Source organism: Hemitrygon akajei, chromosome 7 (assembly GCF_048418815.1).
Source record: "Hemitrygon akajei chromosome 7, sHemAka1.3, whole genome shotgun sequence".
Lineage (NCBI taxonomy): Eukaryota > Metazoa > Chordata > Chondrichthyes > Myliobatiformes > Dasyatidae > Hemitrygon > Hemitrygon akajei.
In genome coordinates, this window is record NC_133130.1 from 167,174,930 (window position 1) to 167,194,933 (window position 20,004).

The window sequence follows — 20,004 nt, forward strand, 5'->3', positions numbered from 1 at the left end:
GCAGCATTATTTGCAGTGGCTAGCAGCGTTGTCCCTCAGTACCAAAGACTCGAGTTCAATCACAACCTCAGCTGCTGTCTGTGTGGACCTTTCACATTCCCTCTGCACCTGGGTGTCCTCCAGGTGGTCTGATTTCTTCCCATATGCCAGTAGGATAACTAGCCACTGTAAATGATACCCCAGTGTAGGAAAAAGCAAAATAACGCATTGCAGAGTTGATAAATAAGCAAAGAATGTAAAGGTTGGGGAATGGAACTATTGGGATAGCACTGGCACATCAGAATAGAGCTGACAGGCTGAATGGTCCCTTTCATGTTATAATTTATTTACTTCATTATATTTAGAACATATGTAGAACAATACAGCACAGTACAGGTCCTTCAGCCCACAGTGTTGTGCCAACCCTTTAACCTACTCTTAGATCAATGTAATCTTCCCCTCCCACAAAGCCCTATTTTTCCATCATCCATGAGCCCATCTAAAAGTTTTTTAAAATATCCCTAATGTACCTGTCTCTACCACCACCCCTGGCAGCGTGATCTACAGACCCACCAGTGTCCCCCCACCTACACTTTCCTCCCAACACCTTCAAGCCCCTCCAAGCCAAGTTGACTATTCCTAATCACTCTATACGTTTCCAAATGTTCATAAACTGTCTCAAAGGATCTTCTCCAATAATTTATACACCATTTCTTTAACAGATGACTGCTTGTAACTGAAGGTTTAAAGTTATTATTTGTTGAGACAAGTTGCATTTAAACAAAAGTTTACGGTAAATAACCCCTCACCTCAAACTGATTGAGCAGAACTCCTGATAATTCAGCACCCAGTTCCCTTGAGGACACCGACCACAGTTCCCACACTATCTCCAGCACACTAGGCCAAATCTCCCACACTACTCCCAGCACACCAGACCCTACTCCTGTGCTCGCTCTAGCATGCTAATCCCATTTCCCGCATTGCCTCTGTCCTTAGAGACGCAAAAAGTTAGGCATGAATTCAACGAGACAGCATCTGTGGAGGCAAATATATTCAACCATTTCTTTCTCAACAGATGCTGCCTGACCAGCTGAGTTCCTTCTGTAGTTTCTCCTTTTGTTCCACATATCAGCATCTGCTGTCTTCTGTGGCATCACAAAGGCATTCCCTCCCACAGTGTAGCACTCCCTCAATACTTCACCATAATGCACTTCCTCAGTACCACCCCTCCTCAGTGCAAAGCTCCCTCAATACAGGCCCTCATACAGTGTAAAAAGAACTTCCTCCCTATTGCCGTAGTAAGACGCTTCTTCAGCACGATCCTTCATTAGTGTGGAGCTCCCTCACTACTGCCCCAGTACGGAACTCCCTCAATACAGTCCCCTCCACAGAGATCCCCCATGATTGCATTAGTCAGCCGTTCCCTCACCACCACATTTTCCCAACTGCAGTGCTCCCTCAATACAGTCCCTCCCACAGTGGAGACCTCCCTCACTACTGGCTTGGGGAGATGCTCCCTCTGTAACTGCTCCGTCCCCAGTGAGACACTTCCTCAGTACTGGCCCTTTATCAGTGAGGAACTCCCTTATTCAGACGCTCCATCGGCACAGAGAGATTACCCAATGTCAGGACCTACCACTAGCTCTCCGGCTCCTGACAACCGCCTTCCCGAACATCCGGCCCAAGTAGTGATCCCGCGCATGCGCCATAGGAACTACAATTCCCAGCATACCGTCGTATCCCCCCTACCCGTTCGCCAGGGGAGCGCATAGCACATTGGGTAATGTAGTTCCATTGCTCGCAGGCGGGAAGTGGTGGCGCGGGGTGAAGGGTCAGCGGTTGTCTCGACCGGATGTGGTGGCGAGGGGGCGGAATGCGTCGGTCCGCGGGCGGGGAGGTGAGCTTTCGGGGTCGGAGTGAGGGACTGGAGGCCTCCCGGCTGGGTCAGTGTAATCTGAAGGGCGATTCTCATCACTACACCGAGTCTAAGGCTTCGGGAAGGGCGCGGAACTGAGGCTGGGCTTGGTACCATTCACTCTGCGCTTCTTTGAAGCCCAAGGCCTCCGTGGGGTCAAATTCCGCTTCATTCGGCGGCGGGAAGGTGAGGGATCGCCGAGTTATCTGCGGCGGGGAGGTGAGGGAGCTCCGCAGTGTCAGCGGAAACGCTCTTTCCTCAAATTACTTAACCGTACTGCTTCTGCTTTCACTCTCCATCAGCTTCCCATTGATAATTTTGCATTTGGCTACACTGAGGTTTTCTTTATCATATATAATTGCCTGTTGTCCTGTCAGCAGGAGTTTAGCATTTGGGAGGAAAGCTGTACACCGGCATAAACTCACATGATCACTGAGAGAATGCGCGGATTCTCCACTGACAACAGCCAGACCTAGACTCTGGGACTGTGGAGCAGTTTTCCATAATACGCTTTCTGTTCCACTAACCTCCCTCTATCGCCATGTTTTATTAATATCCAGCTCTCAATTTACTCTATTCAGGCAGATGGGGCTTGTCAGCCGTGGGTGGCACCTCATCTAGGAGAAGGATCTTAAACCTCCACTGCCTTGCAGTGAAACACACTCGAGGAAAAATCCAGAGCTGTCGTCCCCTATGGCAGTCCTACACTGAGCTCAATGCTGACTGGCAACTCCTGCAACACCACTAGTGCCAAACTGTATCAGTCTCTGCCTTTCCTTTGGATTCATTAGCTACATGGAGAGAGCAACAGCTTGCTCTGTATATCATACTGTCCTGGCTTGTGTATCAATGAAGATCATCGAGGTCTCTCTTCCCGCCATTACAGACATTTACACTACACGCTGCATCCGCAAAGTAAACAGCATTATGAAGGACCCCACGCAACCCTCATACAAACTCTTCTCCCTCCTGCCATCTGGGAAAAGGCACCGAAGCATTCGGGCTCTCACGACCAGACTGTGTAACAGTTTCTTCCCCCAGCTATCAGACTCCTCAATACCCAGAGCCTGGACTGACACCAACTTACTGCCCTCTACTGTGCCTATTGTCTTGTTTATTATTTATTGTAATGCCTGCACTGTTTTGTGCACTTTATGCAGTCCTGGGTAGGTCTGTAGTCTAGTGTAGTTTTTTTCTGTGTTGTTTTCACATAGTTCAGTGTAGTTTTTGTATTGTTTCATGTAGCACTATGATCCTGAAAAAATTGTCTCGTTTTTACTGTGTACTGTACCAGCAGTTATGGTCGAAATGACAATAAAAAGTGTCTTGACTTGACTTCCACAACTAGGATGCAACATCCATGGTTGCCCTTGAAGATTACTCGATCTTCATCAACTGTGTATCTGGAAATAGATCTGAGTCAGGGTGTCAACCCATGCTATCCACCTATCCCCTTTTAAGCCTTGTTAGATCTTGGTGCTTGGTGTTATAAATCTGTGTTACAAGAGCATTGCATTATGAATGCTGATTTTGTGTTGTTCAACTAAGCAAAATCATAATTAACATTCTGTGTTTGTTCAGCACACTCTGCTTCATCCTTTTTGAGCATGTGGCCTTTGATGTGCTGACCACCGAATTCTCTCTTCCTTTGTCCAGCTGAGTGTGACAGTCGTCACCCTGGTTCATCTCTGATGATAAACAAGAGAAAATCTGCAGATGCTGGAAATCCAAGCAACACACTCAAAATGCTGGAGGAACTCAGCAGGCCAGGCAGCCTCTGTGGAAAAAAAGTACAGTCGACATTTTGGGCCGAGACCCTTCGAAGGGTCTTATATTATAGATGCTGCCTAGCTTGCTACGTTCCTCCAGCATTTTGTGTGTATCATCTCTGATGGTTTCGGTTTCTTTTCTGACAAATGTAATGTTTGAAGAAGCCACCCTAATTCTAATTAATCTACATCCTTCAGAAGTGCAATTATGACAGAAGGATGGGGCTGAGAGGGATAATAAATCAGCAATGATGGAATGGCGGAGCAGGTTCAGTGGGCCGAGTAATCTAATTCTGCTCCTATATCTTATGGTCATATGTTGATGATCTCAGAATCAGGTTAAATTCCACTGAAATATCCTGTGAAATTTGTTTTGCTGCAGCAGTACATTGCAATAATAAAAGCAACTATAAATTATAATTAGAAATATATATTTAAAAAATAAAGCAGTAGTGCAAAAAGGGAATGAAAAAATGTCAGGTTCATTGTCCATTCAGAAATCCAGTGGTGGAGAGGAAGAATTTGTTCCTGAAACATTGAGTGTGTATGTACTTCCTCTGTGATTGTAGCAATGAGAAGACAGCACCCTTCCCTCACTCCTTTACTTGGCAGGCTGCTTGTCAGACGTGTAGTCCTGGAGGGACCAAAGCTATGGTCTTTTTAGGTTGGCACAAACTTGTTCTCTAGCCATCGATTACTGTGCTTAGAGGCAGCCTGTCTCAGGCTGACACAGATTGTTCCCAACTAAGAGGTCCTGCGCTGAACACACGACTCTCTCTCCTCTCACTCACAGGTCAACTTCTATGACAATGCTCAACACTGTGAGCTCCAGATTCAGATGCAGTGTTTGCAATGTGCCTGTGCTTTATAAAATTTATTATTATTCTTGCTGTTCAAAGCAGTTACTATCTGACCAATGACTAAAATCCTACACATGAAATAGAATTTAAAAGTAGTGCTTGGACTGGTGAGAAAAAAAGGTAACTTTCTGTCAGCTTCAGGTACTGAGCTGGAGATAATGTGTTGGGAATGGTTACTAACTTAGTCTTAACGGTACTTGTTCTATTTTTATCCTAATATGCCTGTCTACTATACAGATCAGAGCATAGTGCTTAGTGGATCTCCACATAGTCCAGCTGTAAGATCAGGATTCAATTTCCACCGCTGCCTATAAGAAGTTTGCATATTTTTCCAGTGACCACATGGGATTCCTTCAGGCGCTCTGGTTTGCTCATACATTCCAAAAGCATCCAGATTAGTGTTAATTAGTCACATGGGCGTAATTGGACAGCACGGTTCAATAGGCTGGAAGGGCCTGTTACTGTGCTGTCTCTAAAATAAAACTTTTTACGTAGCTCTTCTGAACTGATTTTCCTGCATTAATGTGTATTGGACCTTCCTCTGAGTAAATTGATTGCTTTGCCTTAATGACAATCTCAGAAGGATTTTAATGGGATTGTGCTTGGGTGCTGATACGTTCCTTGTTTTGTTGTAGTGACATATGGAGACTGAAAATGAATCTCTTCCGTTGGAGAACGCTTCAATTCTGTCTGAGAGCTCCTCACAGGAGGGGCATCGACTCTGGATTGGCAATCTCGATTCCAGGTTAACTGAGTGAGTACTGTGAATCAGAATCAGGTTGATTATCACTGGCATATGTTGTGAAATATGATTTTTGGCACCAATACAGTGCAATACATAATTGAAATTACAATAAGAAATACATAAATAAGCAGTGCAAAAGAAGTATAAAAGGAAAAAAAAATGCTGAGGAAGTGTCATCGGTTCATTGCCCATTCAGAAGTCTGATAGCAGAGAGGCAGAAGCTGTTCCTGTTTAGACTCCTATACAGTGGCATGCAAAAGTTTGGGCATTCCTGGTCAAAATTTCTGTTACTGTGAATAGTTAAGTGAGTAGAAGATGAACTGATCTCCAAAAGTCATAATGTTACAGATGAAACATTCTTTTCAACATTTTAAGCAAGATTAGTGTATTCTTTTTGTTTTGTACGATTTTAGAGTGGGGAAAAAAAAGAAAGGAGCATCATGCAAAAGTTTGGGCACCCCAAGAGATTTGAGCTCTCAGATAACTTTTACCAAGGTCTCAGACCTTAATTAGCTTGTTAGGACTATGGCTTGTTTACAGTCATCGTTAGGAAAGGCCAGGTGATGCAAATTTCAAAGCTTTATAAATACCCTGACTCCTCAAACCTTGCCACTGGCTGCAACACAAGCACAACCCCCGTGCTTAACAGTTAGAGAGCTGTTCTTTTCATGAAATTCGTCACCCTTTTTTCTCCAAACATACCTTTGCTCATTGCGGCCGAAAAGATCTATTTTAAATTCATCAGTCCACAGGACTCTTCCCTGAAGGTCATATTTGTGCAGCAACCCAGCAGCATGGGCTCCTCTAAGCAGCTGCCTGGTACTCTGAAAATTAAAATAAATGATGCCCACAAAGCAGGAGAAAGCTATAAGAAGATAGCAAAGCCTTTGCAGGTAGCCGTTTCCTCAGTTCATAATGTAATTAAAAAATGGCAATTAACAGGAATGGTGGAGGTCAAGTTGAGGTCTGGAAGACCAAGAAAACTTTCCAAGAGAACTGCTTGTAGGATTGCTAGAAAGGCAAATCAAAACTCCCGTTTGACTGCAAAAGACCTTCAGGAAGATTTAGCAGACTCTGGAGTGGTGGTGCGCTGTTCTACTCTTCAGCGACACCTGCACAAATATATTCAGGGAAGAGTCCTGTGGACTGATGAATTTAAAATAGATCTTTTCGGCCGCAATGAGCAAAGGCATGTTTGGAGAAAAAAGGGTGACGAATTTCATGAAAAGAACAGCTGTCTAACTGTTAAGCACGGGGGTTGTGCTTGTGTTGCAACCAGTGGCACGGGAAACATCTCACGGTAGAGGGAAGAATGAATTCAATTAAATACCAGCAAATTCTGGAAGCAAACATCACACCGTCTGTAAAAAAAAAACTGAAGATGAAAAGAGGATGGCTTCTACAACAGGATAATGATCCTAAACACACCTCAAAATCCACAATGGGCTACCTCAAGAGGCACAAGCTGAAGGTTTTTCCGTGGCCCTCACAGTCCCCCGACCTAAACATCATCAAAAATATGTGGATCAACCTCAAAGTAGCAGTGCATGCAAGATGGCTCAAGTATCTCAGAACTAGAAGCCTTTTGCAAGGAAGAATGGGCGAAAATCCCCCCAAACAAGAACTGAAAAACTCTTAGCTGGCTACAGAAAGTGTTTACAAGTGGTGATACTTGCCAAAGGGGATGTTACTAAGTACTGACCATGCAGGGTGTCCAAACTTTTGCTTTGGGCCCTTTTCCTTTTTTGTTATTTTGAAACTGTAAAAGATGGAAATAAAGAAGTAATCTTTTTAAAATATTAAAGGAATGTGTCACCTTTAACTTCATGCCTTTTGGAAATCAGGTCATCTTTTTCTCGCTTAGCTATTCACAGCCACAGAAATTTTGACCAGGGGTGCTGAAACTTTTGCATGCCACTGTAGCCCTCTCTTGATGGTAGCAATGAGAAGAGGGCATGTGCTGAGTGATGGCATTCCTTAATGATAGTTTCTGCCTTTTTGAGGCATGACCTTTTGAAGATGTCTTCAGTGCTGGGGAGGTGCATGGTGTTCCCCACTTACTGCAGTTTGTTCCAATCTTGTGCCGTAGCCTCTCAGTACCAAGCGGTGATACAACCAGTTAGAATGCTCTCCGTGGTGCATTTGTGGACATCTGCAAGAGTCTTTGGTAACATACCAAATCTCCTTAACTCCTGTTGAAGTATAGCTACTGCCATGCCTTCCTTGTAATTACATCAATATGTTGGACCCAGGGTACACCTTCAGAAACATTAACACCCAGGAAGTTGAGACTACTCTTCTTTCCACTGCTTATTCCTTGATGAGGACTGGTGTGTGTTCCCTTGACTCTCCACATTCAATTCCTTCGTCTTCCTGGCGTTGAGTGCAAGGTTGTTGTAAATATTCTTTTGGTGGAGCACAAGGTTCAGATTCAAAAATTTGTCTCTCTAAATGTTGAATAACAAAACTATGTATGAATGTTGATAATCATGTCAGTCGGTAAGTTAATATCCAGTATTTGGATTAAATATGAAAGTTCGTTCATTCTGTGCCGTGTCGTATGATGTGGGCAATTGTGGTCTTTCCATGACCGTGATTGTTCTTGGCAAATTTTTCTATAGAAGTGGTTTGCCATTGCCTTCTGGGCAGTGTCTTTGCAAGACGGCTGACCCCAGCCATTATCAGTACTCTTCAGAGATTGTCTGCCTGGTGTCAGTGCTCATGTAACCGGGACTTGTGCTATGCACCAGCTGCTCATATGACCATCCACCACCTGCTCCCATGGCTTCACATAACCCTGATCAGGGTGGCTAAGCAGGTGCTACACCTTGCCCAGGGTGACCTGCAGGTTAGCAGTGGGAAGGAGTTCCTTTCACCTCCTTTGGTAGAGACGTATCTCCATCCTGCCACCCAAACAAAATATTTGTTACTCAGATTCAGATTCAGTTTGTTGTCATTTATAAACCACAAATACAATGCAGTTAAAAAATGAGACAACGTTCTCCGGAATGATATCACGAAAAAGCACAAAACAGACCACACAAGAAAAACCACATAACGTTTGGTAATCCCCAATCCAGAGTCCGGAGAGGCTGCTGTGTATCGATATCGCGCTATCGTCTTAGCACGTTCCCCGGAAAGGAACTACAAACCCATCAGACAAACCTAAAGCTACAAGACATACACAAAACCACATAGTTACATATAGTTATAGTTAACGTATAGTTTCAACAGTGCAGATAATACCATAATTGATAAAAGACTAACTGACAAAGACCACATAATTAAAACACATAGTTTCAACAGTGCAAAGCAATACCGTAATCTGATAAAGAGCAGTCCATGCACGGTTTAAAAGAAAGTCTCAAAGTCCCGACAGCCCATCATCTCATGCAGACGGTAGAAGGAAGAAAAACTCTTCCTGCCATGAACCTCCAGTGCTGCAGCTTGCCAATACAGCACTTTGGGAGCCCCGACGACAGACAACTCCGAGTCCGTCCGAAAACTTTGAGCCTCTGACCAGCCCTCCAACACCGAGCACCATCTCTGCCGAGCGCTTTGACCCCGGCACCGGCCGCCAAGCAACAGGCAAAGCCGAGGATTCGGGACCTTCCTCCCGGAGATTTTTCCAATCGCACAGTAGCAGCGGCAGCGAAACAGGCATTTCAAAAGTTCCACCAGATGTTCCTCCGTGCTTCACACGTCTGTCTCCATCAAATCAGGATTGTACACGGCCCCTACTTACAGATAACAGATATTCATTCCTGGAAACATAGAAACATAGACATAGAAAATAAGTGCAGGAGTAGGCCATTCGGCCCTTCGAGCCTGCACCGCCATTCAGTAGGATCATGGCTGATCATCCAACTCAGAACACTGTACCTGCTTTCTCTCCATACCCCCTGATCCCTTTAGCCACAAGGGCCATATCTAACTTATCACTGGAGTGGCCGCTGCACGCTGTGTCGCACCGCCATCTTGAAATGTGTGTGATGCAGATCTGATGCAGCACAGAGAAAACACAATAAATATAAATATGTTGTATACATTGATTGTATGTCCATAGAATGATGCTAGGTACAGGAGTGCCTGTACATAAGGTGATAAAGTAGTGGGTGGGGTTGTGGAGGGATGGTTTAATGGGTGGAAGTGTTACCAGCCTTGGGGAAAGTATCTGTTTTTGAGTCTGGTGGTCCTGGTGTGGATGCTACGTAGCCTCCTTCCTGATGGGAGTAGGACAGACAGTCCATGTGTAGGAAGTTGGAATCCCTCGTGATGTTGCTGGGCCTTTTCTAGCACCTTTCTGTATAGTGATAAATTTCAACTGACTATGGCCTATTTTATTTTGTCTCGAAGTACCCTGAGACCTCATCCTTAATAATTGACTCCCAACAGCTTCCCAACCACTGAGGTCAGAGTAACTGGCCTATCATTTCCTTTCTTCTGCGTCTTTCCCTTCTTGAAGAGTGGAGTGACATTTGCAATTTTACAGTCTTCCGGAACCATCCCAGAATTTAGTGATTCTTGAAAGATCATTACTAGCCTCCATGACCACTTCAGCCACCTCCGGAGTGTACACCACCTGGTCCAGTTGAGTTATCTACCTTCAGATCTCTGTTTCCCAAGAACCTACTCTCTGGTTATGCTAACTTCACACACTTCATACCCCCTGACTGCTGGAACTTCCAACGTACTGCTAGTGTCTTCCACGGTGGAGACATATAAAATAATTATTCAGTTCATCGTCCGCCATTTCATTGTCCCCTATTACTACCTCTCCTGCATCGTTTTCCAGCAGTCCGATATCCACCGTCAGCTCTCTTTTACACTTTATGTATCTGAAGAAATTTTTAGCATCCTCTTTAATATTAGTGGCTAGCTTGCTTTTGTATTCCACTTTTACCTTTTTAGTTGCCTTCTGTTACTATCTACCACCATATTGAAGTCTCCCATGACTATTGTAACATTGCCCTTTTGGTGTACATTTTCTATCACCTGTTGTATTTTGTGGGCCACCTCCTTTTAACTATTTGGGGGTCTGTATACAACTCACATCAGTCTTTTTTACCTTTGCAGTTCCTTTGCTCTATCTACAATGATTCAACACCTTCCAACCCTATGTCACCTTTTGCTAATGATTTGATTTGATTTTGTACCAGTAGAGCAATGCTGCCCTCCTGTCTATCCTTTTTGATACAATGTGTATCCCTGGACATGAAGCTCCCAGCTATAATCTTTCAGCCAAGATTCAGTAATACCTACAGCATCATACCTGCCAATCTGCTGCTGTGCTGCAAGTTCATCTGTCTTGTTCTGTATACTTTGAGCATTCAGATACAACACCTTCAGTCCTGTATTCACTCTTTTTGATATTGTCCACCTTTTACATTGCAGCTCATCCTGTTGACTGCAATTTTGCCCTATTAACAGCTTCTCCTTGCTACACATTGCCTCTATTTGTAAACTAGCTACCTTATCTTCAGCACTATCTACCTTATCTGTCTTTCCTAGGACATTTCATGCATTGAAGTATAGGCAGCTCAAGACACCAGTCACACCATGCTGAACCTTTTGATTCCTCACTTTGTCGGAGGTCTTGCCAACATTTGCCTCCATGACCTTTCTACTAACTGTTCTGGCACTCTGGTTTCCATTCCCATTCCCATGCAGCTCTAGTTTAAACCCCACTGTGCAACTAAAGAGCTCGTAAGGGTGTTACACTTAGCGTAAAACTAGACACAATTAAGCGTTTCGATCGTGGTGAACAAAGTAAGGGCATTGTCCGTGCGTTCGCAGTATTTACACGCAGAGAGAAAGAATCTTGAAAGTTGCCGATGGTTGGTTCTGCTCATAGCATAGTGGTCTCTTTTAGTCGGCATCCAATAACGGATAAAATGGAAAGTCTGTTGCTTGAGTGGATTGATGGTTGTACAAAGCGTGGTGTTCCATTAAGTTACTTTATACTTAAGGAGAAATCAGTCAGTCTTTTTAATAAGCTGAAACAGAAAGCACTGGACGATGGTGATGAAAGTGTTGTGAAAGTGGAGTTTAAAGGTAGTCATGGGTGGTTTGATCTGTTTCTGAGGCAAGGGCAGCTTCATAGTTTAACGTTTACTGGAGAGAGAGCTTCAGCTGATACTGAAGCTGCTGAAAAGTTCCCAGCAGAACTGAAGAAAATAATTACAGAAGGTGGTTATTCATATAAGCAAGTGTTTAACTGTGACGAAACTGTAATTTATTGGAAAAAATTGCTGAGCAAGACATTTATTTTGATAGAAGAAACTGACAGATGAAGAGCTGATGCAATTGCAAGAGGAAAGGATAACAATCAAAACCGAACACAGTAGCGAATGAAGTCGTCCAGAAACTGAACGTGAAGCAATTGAGTGAGATTTTCGCTGCAATAATTGCAGAAGAGTATGACTTCAGTTTTGAAAGGGTACGTAGGTTTAGGGCATATTTGCAGGATGGTCTGAGTGCTTACAAAGAACTGTATGATAGAAAAATGCATGATGCTAAGCAGTCAAGCATACTGTAATTTTTCAAGCCTTCCACATCAGCCACAGCAGACGACGAACTTCGACCTTCGATTTTGAGGCAGGCAGACATAGAAGATGTTAGTGACCTGCCTGCCCTGATGGAAACAGACAACAATGAGATGACAACCCAATCTCCTGTACCTCCCACCACCCAACCTCTGACGACTCAGCCTAACACACCATCATCAGTGTGCTCACTGTCTTCCTGATTCCAGTAAGTGAAACTGCACTGTACATACATTATTTCTACTTTATATAGATGGTTGTTGACTTCAGGAGGGCACGGAGTGACCACTCCCCACTGAACATCGACAGCTCCGCGGTAGAGTTCGTTAAGAGTACCAAATTTCTTGGTGTTCACCTGGCAGAGAACCTCACCTGGTCCCTCAACACCAGCTCCATAGCAAAGAAAGCCCAGCAGCGTCTCTACTTTCTGCAAAGTCTGAGGAAACTCCATCTCCCACCCCCATCCTCATCACATTCTACAGAGGTTGTATTGAGAGCATCCTGAGCAGCTGCATCACTGCCTGGTTCGGAAATTGCACCATCTCAGATTGCAAGACCTTGCAGCGGATAGTGAGGTCAGCTGAGAAGATCATCGGGGTCTCTCTTCCCGCCATTACGGACATTTACACTACACACTGCATCTGCAAAGCAAACAGTGTTATGAAGGACCCCACACACCCCTCATACAAACTCTTCTCCCTCCTGCCATCTGGGAAAAGGCACCGTAGCTCTCCTCTACAATCACTCTGAGCACCAGTGCCCAACAAGGCTGTGTACTCAGCCCCCTGCTGTACTCACTGTACACCCATGATTGTGAAGCCAAGTTTTCACCGAACTCAATATACAAGTTTGCTGATGACACCACAATTGTAGGCCGTATCTTGGGTAATGATGAGTCTGAGTACAGAGAGGAAATTAAGAATCTGGTGGCATGGTGTGAAGACAATAACCTATCCCTCAATGTCAGCAAGACGAAGGAATTGGTTGTTGACTTCAGAAGGAGTAGCAGACCACACGATCCTATCTACATCGGTGGTGCGCAGGTGGAACAGGTCAAGAGCTTTAAGTTCCTTGGGGTGAATATTACATATGACCTGACTTGGTCTAACCATGCAGAGTCCACTGCCAAGAAGGCCCACCAGCACCTTTACTTCCTGAGAAAGCTGAAAAAATTTGGCCTGTCCCCTAAAACACTCACTAATTTTTATAGGTGCACCGTAGAAAGCATTCTTCTGGGGTGCATCACAACCTGGTATGGAAGTTGTCCTGTCCAAGACCGGAAGAAGCTGCAGAAGATCGTGAACATAGCCCAGCATATTACATAGACCATATATGTCAAACTCAAGGCCCGCGGGCCAAATCCGGCCTGCGGTGGAATTATCTTTGGCCCGCGAGATAATATCTAATTACTATTAAAGCTGGCCCCAGTAATCGAAGCGCCTATGGCGTATGATATGGCTAATGCTGAGTTTATTCAGGTACCAAGTTTTCAGGGTTTTTAGTGTTTATTCGGTTTCCCTGGTTTATTTCCTGAATATCATTAATGAATAAATTTTTTTCTATTAGAGCTGGCCCGCCGGTATATTGCATACACCGCTAATACTACAAATCCCACAATGCACTGCCAGTGCATTGCTCGCGCTTGCCTTACTCTCTCATCAGCATCCTTATGGCGCTAGTCACGTGTGGTCAACTTTCAGCTATCCCTCACCCCAAAAATGGCTGAACGAAAGGTGGACTTTGAAAACAGGGGTTTTCAAGGCAGGTGGGAGGCAGAGTATATGTTCGCAGATATAAAGGGCAAACCTGTTTGTCTTGTGTGCGGAGACGGTGTGGCTGTAATTAAAGAATATAACGTAAGACGACACTATGAAACGAAACACCACGACAAATACAAGCATCTGGACAAGAAACAAGCTCCAGAAGGTAGAAGAGGTGAAAAGAAGTCTGGTGTCACAACAGGCTATGTTCACAAAAGCCAAAACACAAAGTGAGGCTGCTGTAAAGGCTAGTTTTATTGTGGCAGCAGAGATAGCTAAATCAGCCCGGCCCTTTACCGAGGGAGAATTTGTTAAAAACTGCATGATGAAAGTTTGCGACGTCGTGTGCCCAGATAAAAGGCAAGCATTTTCAAATGTGAGCCTGAGCAGAAACACCGTTGCTGACCGTGTACATGAGCTTGCCACCAATCTACAACAACAGCTGGTGGGGAAGGGAAGAGATTTCATCGCATATTCCCTTGCTGTGGATGAGAGCAGGGACACTTCTGATACTGCCCAATTGTCAATTTTCATTCGTGGAGTGGACTCAAGTCTGTGTGTAACAGAGGAACTTTTGTGATTAAGATCAATGCATGGCACAACTACTGGAAAAGATCTCTTTGAAGAGGTATCCAGATGTGTAAATATAATGAGGCTGCCTTGGGATAAACTTGTGGGACTGACGACAGTTGGAGCGCCCGCGATGTGTGGTCAAAAGAATGGATTGGTGGGCAGGATCCGGGAGAAGATGCGGGAGGAAAACGGCGCAGGTGAGCTGACAGCTTATCACTGCATCATACACCAGGAATCGTTGTGTGGCAAAGTCTTGAAAATGGAACATATAATGAGCACCATAACACGAGCAGTTAACTTCATAAGAGCCAAAGGTTTGAATCACCGCGAGTTCAAGTCGTTTCTGGAGGAGTTGGGTTCAGAATATAATGATTTGCCCTATCACACAGAGGTGCGATTGTTAAGCCAAGGAAAAGTGCTGAAAAGATGTTTCGAGTTGCGTGAGGAGATCTGTCAGTTCATGGAAAGCATAGGGAAAGACACAACAGAGCTCCGGGATAAAAAGTTGCTTTGTGAAATGGTGTTTCTGTGTGACATCACGAGCCATCTCAATGCTCTCAACCTGCAGCTTCAGGGGCGGGGTCGTGTGATCACAGACATGTACGCTGCAGTGAGGGCTTTTAAAACCAAGCTGCGCCTGTGGGAGACACAGATGCAGCAAGAAAACTTGAGCCATTTTCCGTGTTGCCAAACTATGAAAGAGCAGGTTTCTACCGCAGTGTTCCCACGTGCAAAGTTTGCTGAAAAACTTAGCATACTTGGTGCCGACTTCACACGGCGATTTGCCGACTTTGAAGCCCAAAAAAGCAGGTTTGAACTGCTCAGTAATCCATTTGCAGCTGACGTGGAAAGCGCACCAACCAACATACAAATGGAGCTGATTGAACTCCAATGTAGTGACACACTCAAGGCAAAGTATGACTCGGTGGGCGCTGCACAGTTTCTACGTTTCATTCCCGACACAATGCCCCAGCTGCGTACCCAAGCTGCTCAAATGCTCTCTATGTTTGGCAGCACATATCTGTGTGAACAACTGTTCTCTTTGATGAAGATAAACAAAACATCACACAGGAGTCATCTTTCTGATGAACACCACTCAATTCTGAGGATTTCCTCAGCTCAGAGCCCGACTCCAAACATTGATGAACTTGCATCCAAGATGAGATGCCAAGTATCTAAGTATCTGGCTTAGACTAGTGTGAATCACAGAGTGTTGGCCTGTGGAAAAATGTTTTCATTAGAAATTACTCTGGAAAAGCTGCAGATAAAGTCATAAGAAATAAATGCAACTGATTTTTTATTTATTTAATGTTCAATGTTGTTTTTGTAGGCAATAACCTAAGCTTTGTTAGTTCCAGGTTAATATGTGTAATAAATTCATTTCAATAAGTTTTGCAATAAACGCTGAACCAGTCCGGCCCTCGACTTGTACCAATTTTTTAATTTTGGCCCACTGTGTATTTGAGTTTGACGCCCCTGAAAATCTGCCATCCTTGGACTCACTTTACATCGCATGCTGCCAGGATAATCAATGACACGACCCACCCAGCCAACACACTTTTTGTCCCTCTTCCCTCCGGGAGAAGGTTCAGGAGCTTGAAGATTTGTACGGCCAGATTTGGGAACAGCTTCTTTCCAACTGTGATAAGACTGTTGAACAGATCCTGACCCGGATCTGGGCCGTACCTTCCAAATATCTGGACCTGACTTGCACTACCTTACTTTCCCTTTTCTATTTTGCTAATTATGATTTATAATTTAAATTTTTATTATATATACTTCGATTTGTACTTCAGGGAGCGCAAAGCGCAGAATCAAATATAGCTGTGATGATTGTACGCTCTAGTATCAGTTGTTTGGTAACAATAAAAGTAAACTAAAAGTAGCATTCAGACTCTCACGACCAGACTATGTAACAGTTTCTTCCCCCAAGCTTTCAGACTCCTCAATACCCAGAGCCCGGACTGACACCAACTGACTGCCCTCTACTGTGCCTATTGTCTTGTTTATTATTTATTGTAATGCCTGCACTGTTTTGTGCACTTAATGCAGTCCTGGGTAGGTCTGTAGTCTAGTGTTCTTTTTGTGTGTCGTTTTTACGTAGTTCAGTGTAGTTTTTGTACTGTTTCATGTAACACCATGGTCCTGAAAAACGTTGTCTCATTTTTACTGTGTACTGTACCAGCAGTTATGGTCCAAATGACAATAAAAAGTGACTTGACTTGACTTGACCTGATGTGTTACTTGGTATGAGTTGGCAGTTTCATAGCTTAAAGGATACTGGAGAGAGTGTTTCCGCTATGCTAGTAGCGCTACATAATGAGATTATACGCTAAATAGTGAGGTTATACGCTACATAGTGAGATTATATGCTACGTTGTGAGATTTTCACTACGCTAGACAGTGCTGCAAAGATTGCAGTAAAGTATTTCTACTTTATAAAGGTTGTGTATTTATCATATGATTCCTGCTTTTACTATACGATACTGTTATTTTAGGTTTTATGTGTTATTTGGCATGATTTTGTAGGTTATTTTTTGGGTCTGGGAACGCTCACAAATTTTTAGTAATTGCTTATTCACTTTACAACATTCCAGCTTACGAACCGTTTCATAGGAGCGCTGTACCTTCGGATAGATAGAGATAGATAGATAGATAGATAGATACTTTATTCATCCCCATGGGGAAATTCAACTTTTTTTCCAATGTCCCATACACTTGTTGTATCAAAACTAATTACATACAATACTTAACTCAGTAAAAAATATGATATGCATCTAAATCACTATCTCAAAAAGCATTAATAATAGCTTTTAAAAAGTTCTTAAGTCCTGGCGGTTGAATTGTAAAGCCTAATGGCATTGGGGAGTATTGACCTCTTCATCCTGTCTGAGGAGCATTGCATCGATAGTAACCTGTCGCTGAAACTGCTTCTCTGTCTCTGGATGGTGCTATGTAGAGGATGTTCAGAGTTTTCCATAATTGACCGTAGCCTACTCAGCGCCCTTCGCTCAGCTACCGATGTTAAACTCTCCAGTACTTTGCCCATGACAGAGCCCGCCTTCCTTACCAGCTTATTAAGACGTGAGGCGTCCCTCTTCTTAATGCTTCCTCCCCAACACGCCACCACGAAGAAGAGGGCGCTCTCCACAACTGACCTATAGAACATCTTCAGCATCTCACTACAGACGTTGAATGACGCCAACCTTCTAAGGAAGTACAGTCGACTCTGTGCCTTCCTGCACAAGGCATCTGTGTTGGCAGTCCAGTCTAGCTTCTCGTCTAACTGTACTCCCAGATACTTGTAGGTCTTAACCTACTCCACACATTCTCCATTAATGATCACTGGCTCCATATGAGGCCTAGATCTCCTAAAGTCCACCACCATCTCCTTGGTCTTGGTGATATTGAGACGCAGGTAGTTTGAGTTGCACCATATCACAAAGTCCTGTATCAGTTTCCTATACTCCTCCTCCTGTCCATTCCTGACACACCCCACTATGGCCGTGTCATCAGCGAACCTCTGCACATGGCAGGACTCCGAGTTATATTGGAAGTCTGATGTGTACAGGGTGAACAGGACCGGAGAGAGTACGGTTCCCTGCGGCGCTCCTGTGCTGCTGACCACCGTGAGACATACTGAGGTCTATCTGTCAAGTAGTCCACTATCCAATCCACCATGTGAGAGTCTACTCCCATCTCTGTTAGTTTAGCGGTTAGGATAGCGGGGGAAACCTGTACTGTGCATTAACCAGGTAACATCATCCCTATTGTAAAGTGTGATGGGGATGACATCATGCTATGGGAACACTTTTCAGCAGCAGGGACTGGAAATCCTGTCAGGATTGATGGGAAGATGAATGCTGGTAAATACAGAGAGATCCACGGTAAAAGCCTGCTTGCATCTGCCAGAAATCTTAAAATGGGGAGGAAGTTCATCTTTTAACAGGACAATGACCCAAAGCACACTGCCAGAGCAACCATCAAGTGGTTTCAAATGAATAAAATTATGTACTTGAGTGATCCAGTCAGAATTTTGACCTTAACCTAATTGAACATCTCTCACAAGACCTCAAGATTGTGTCCACTGCCACTCCCCCCAACTAACCTGGAACAGTTTGAGTAATTTTGCAAGGAGGAATGGGCAAATCTTGCCCAAAAAGACTACTGGCTGTAATTGATGCAAGGGGTGGTTCAATTAAGTACTGAGCAAAGAGGAATGATTTCTTTTGAACTTCTGACATTTCAGTTTTTGAATTTTTAGTTTTTCATATGCTTAAAAATTTTCCTTGCCTTTTGGGCTTTACTGTGAAAAAAGGAGCATGTGATTCACAAATAAAAATTCTCAGTTAAATTGCTCAAAATCAGCGCCCTAGCAGAGATATTTAAATCATCCTTGGTGACAGAAGAGGTACTAGAGAATTGGAGGATAGCTAACGTTATTCTGCTGTTTAAGAAAGGCTCCAAACATAAATTAGGAAATTAGGCCGGTGAGTCTGAATTTAGGAGTGGGAAAGTTATTGGAAGGTATTTTAAAGGACCAGATAGATAAGTATTTGTATAAACATGGACTGATTAGGCATAATCAGCATGGCTTAGTGTGTGGCTCACTAATCTTGTATAGTTTTCAAGGTAATTACCAGAAAATGAGATGAAGACAAGGCAGTGGATGTTATCTGCATGGACTTTAGCAAGGCTTTTGACAAGATCCAGCATGGGAGATCGGACAAGATGATTCAGTCACTCAGCATTCAAGATAGGGTAGTAAATTGGTTTAGACATTGGCTTTGGGGGAGAAGCCAAAGAGTGATAGTAGAGGGTTGCCTCTCTAACTGGAGGCCTGTCACTAGTGGAGTGCCGCAGGGATTGCTGATGGGTCCGTTATTGTTTATCATCTATAGCAATGATCTAAATCAGTGCTTCCCAACGTTTTTTAGCCCAACGCTTCCCAAAGCACTTTCATACATGCTAACCGCCCCACCCAAAGCACCTTCATACTTGCCAATGCCTTTCTTAGGTGCAATATACTTTCCAGCACCCGTGTAGTGTAAAAGCATGACTGCCATATGCTAACATGAGAAAAATAATTGTGCTCTAATTTTTTGTTTGTCTTTAAACCGAGCTTACGCAGTACCTGTGCGCTGTACAGCAGCTTCGATATCAATGTGATCCTTAAGCTTGATGATTTTTTAGCAAGAGTTGAAATATCTGGTTCAAGTTGTGACAGCAAAAGTCTTAAGTCCCCACGAAGGTAGGAGGGTGGAAATGCAATGAAGAGCAGTTGGGCTCTTCTCCAAAGACCAGGAAACTTCTTATGACATTGTAGCCACATATCACAAAAGCCGACATGTTTGAAAAGCATTTTTCTGAATTACGATAATTTCTTCTTGTAAGCTCCCTTCCTTTTCTTCCACCTTGCAAAGAAATCGGTTAATTACCCAGTCCAGAATTTCCTGATTGTTTAAATCCTTAAATTGATTCTGAAAATGCTCCTTTAATGACCGCAGATGTAAGCAGTACTCTTGCAGATCACCATCTAGGAATTAGAATGCCATACTTTCTATTCAGGGAAACTGTGAGAACATTCTTCTCCCAATGTTTTGCTTATTTATTTCCAATTTTCTGATAAAAATGGACACTCCTCTTTTTGCCTGGATTAAATTAAAATTCTCACCCTGGAGTTTCATACTGTTTTGTCATACAGATTGGCTAGGCATGCCACATCTCCACGTATTTCCCAAAGCTCTTGTCCACTTTGAGCAAAAATTCAACCACAGTGTCGAAAAAAATCAAAGAAACACTTTAAGCAGCAGCCTTTTGACAGCCAACGCACCTCAGTGTGAAGAAGCAAGCACGTT

At 43.7% G+C, this 20,004-nt stretch overlaps 2 protein-coding genes across 7 annotated transcripts in view; one reads left to right on the forward strand and one right to left on the reverse strand.

The window, feature by feature from the left end:
• The window catches only part of mrrf (mitochondrial ribosome recycling factor), a 69,785-nt gene extending 68,106 nt beyond the window's left edge, over window positions 1–1,679 (reverse strand). Inside the window, exon 1 of the mRNA XM_073052529.1 lies at window positions 1,616–1,679. The gene's annotated coding sequence lies outside the window, so the exon portion shown is untranslated. The remainder of the gene's footprint in view (window positions 1–1,615) is intronic.
• Window positions 1,680–1,784: 105 nt separating this feature from the next.
• Window positions 1,785–20,004, forward strand: part of rbm18 (RNA binding motif protein 18) — a 69,660-nt gene continuing 51,440 nt past the window's right edge. For 3 of the 6 annotated variants that reach the window (XM_073052535.1, XM_073052531.1, XM_073052536.1), the window contains exons 1-2: window positions 1,832–2,080; window positions 5,159–5,277. In XM_073052535.1, coding sequence (XP_072908636.1) covers window positions 5,165–5,277 — 113 coding nt within the window. In that variant the 5' untranslated portion in view covers window positions 1,832–2,080; window positions 5,159–5,164. Of the gene's footprint in view, window positions 2,114–5,158; window positions 5,278–20,004 lie in introns of all 6 variants that reach the window. The other 3 variants (XM_073052533.1, XM_073052534.1, XM_073052532.1) reach the window with 3 other exon arrangements.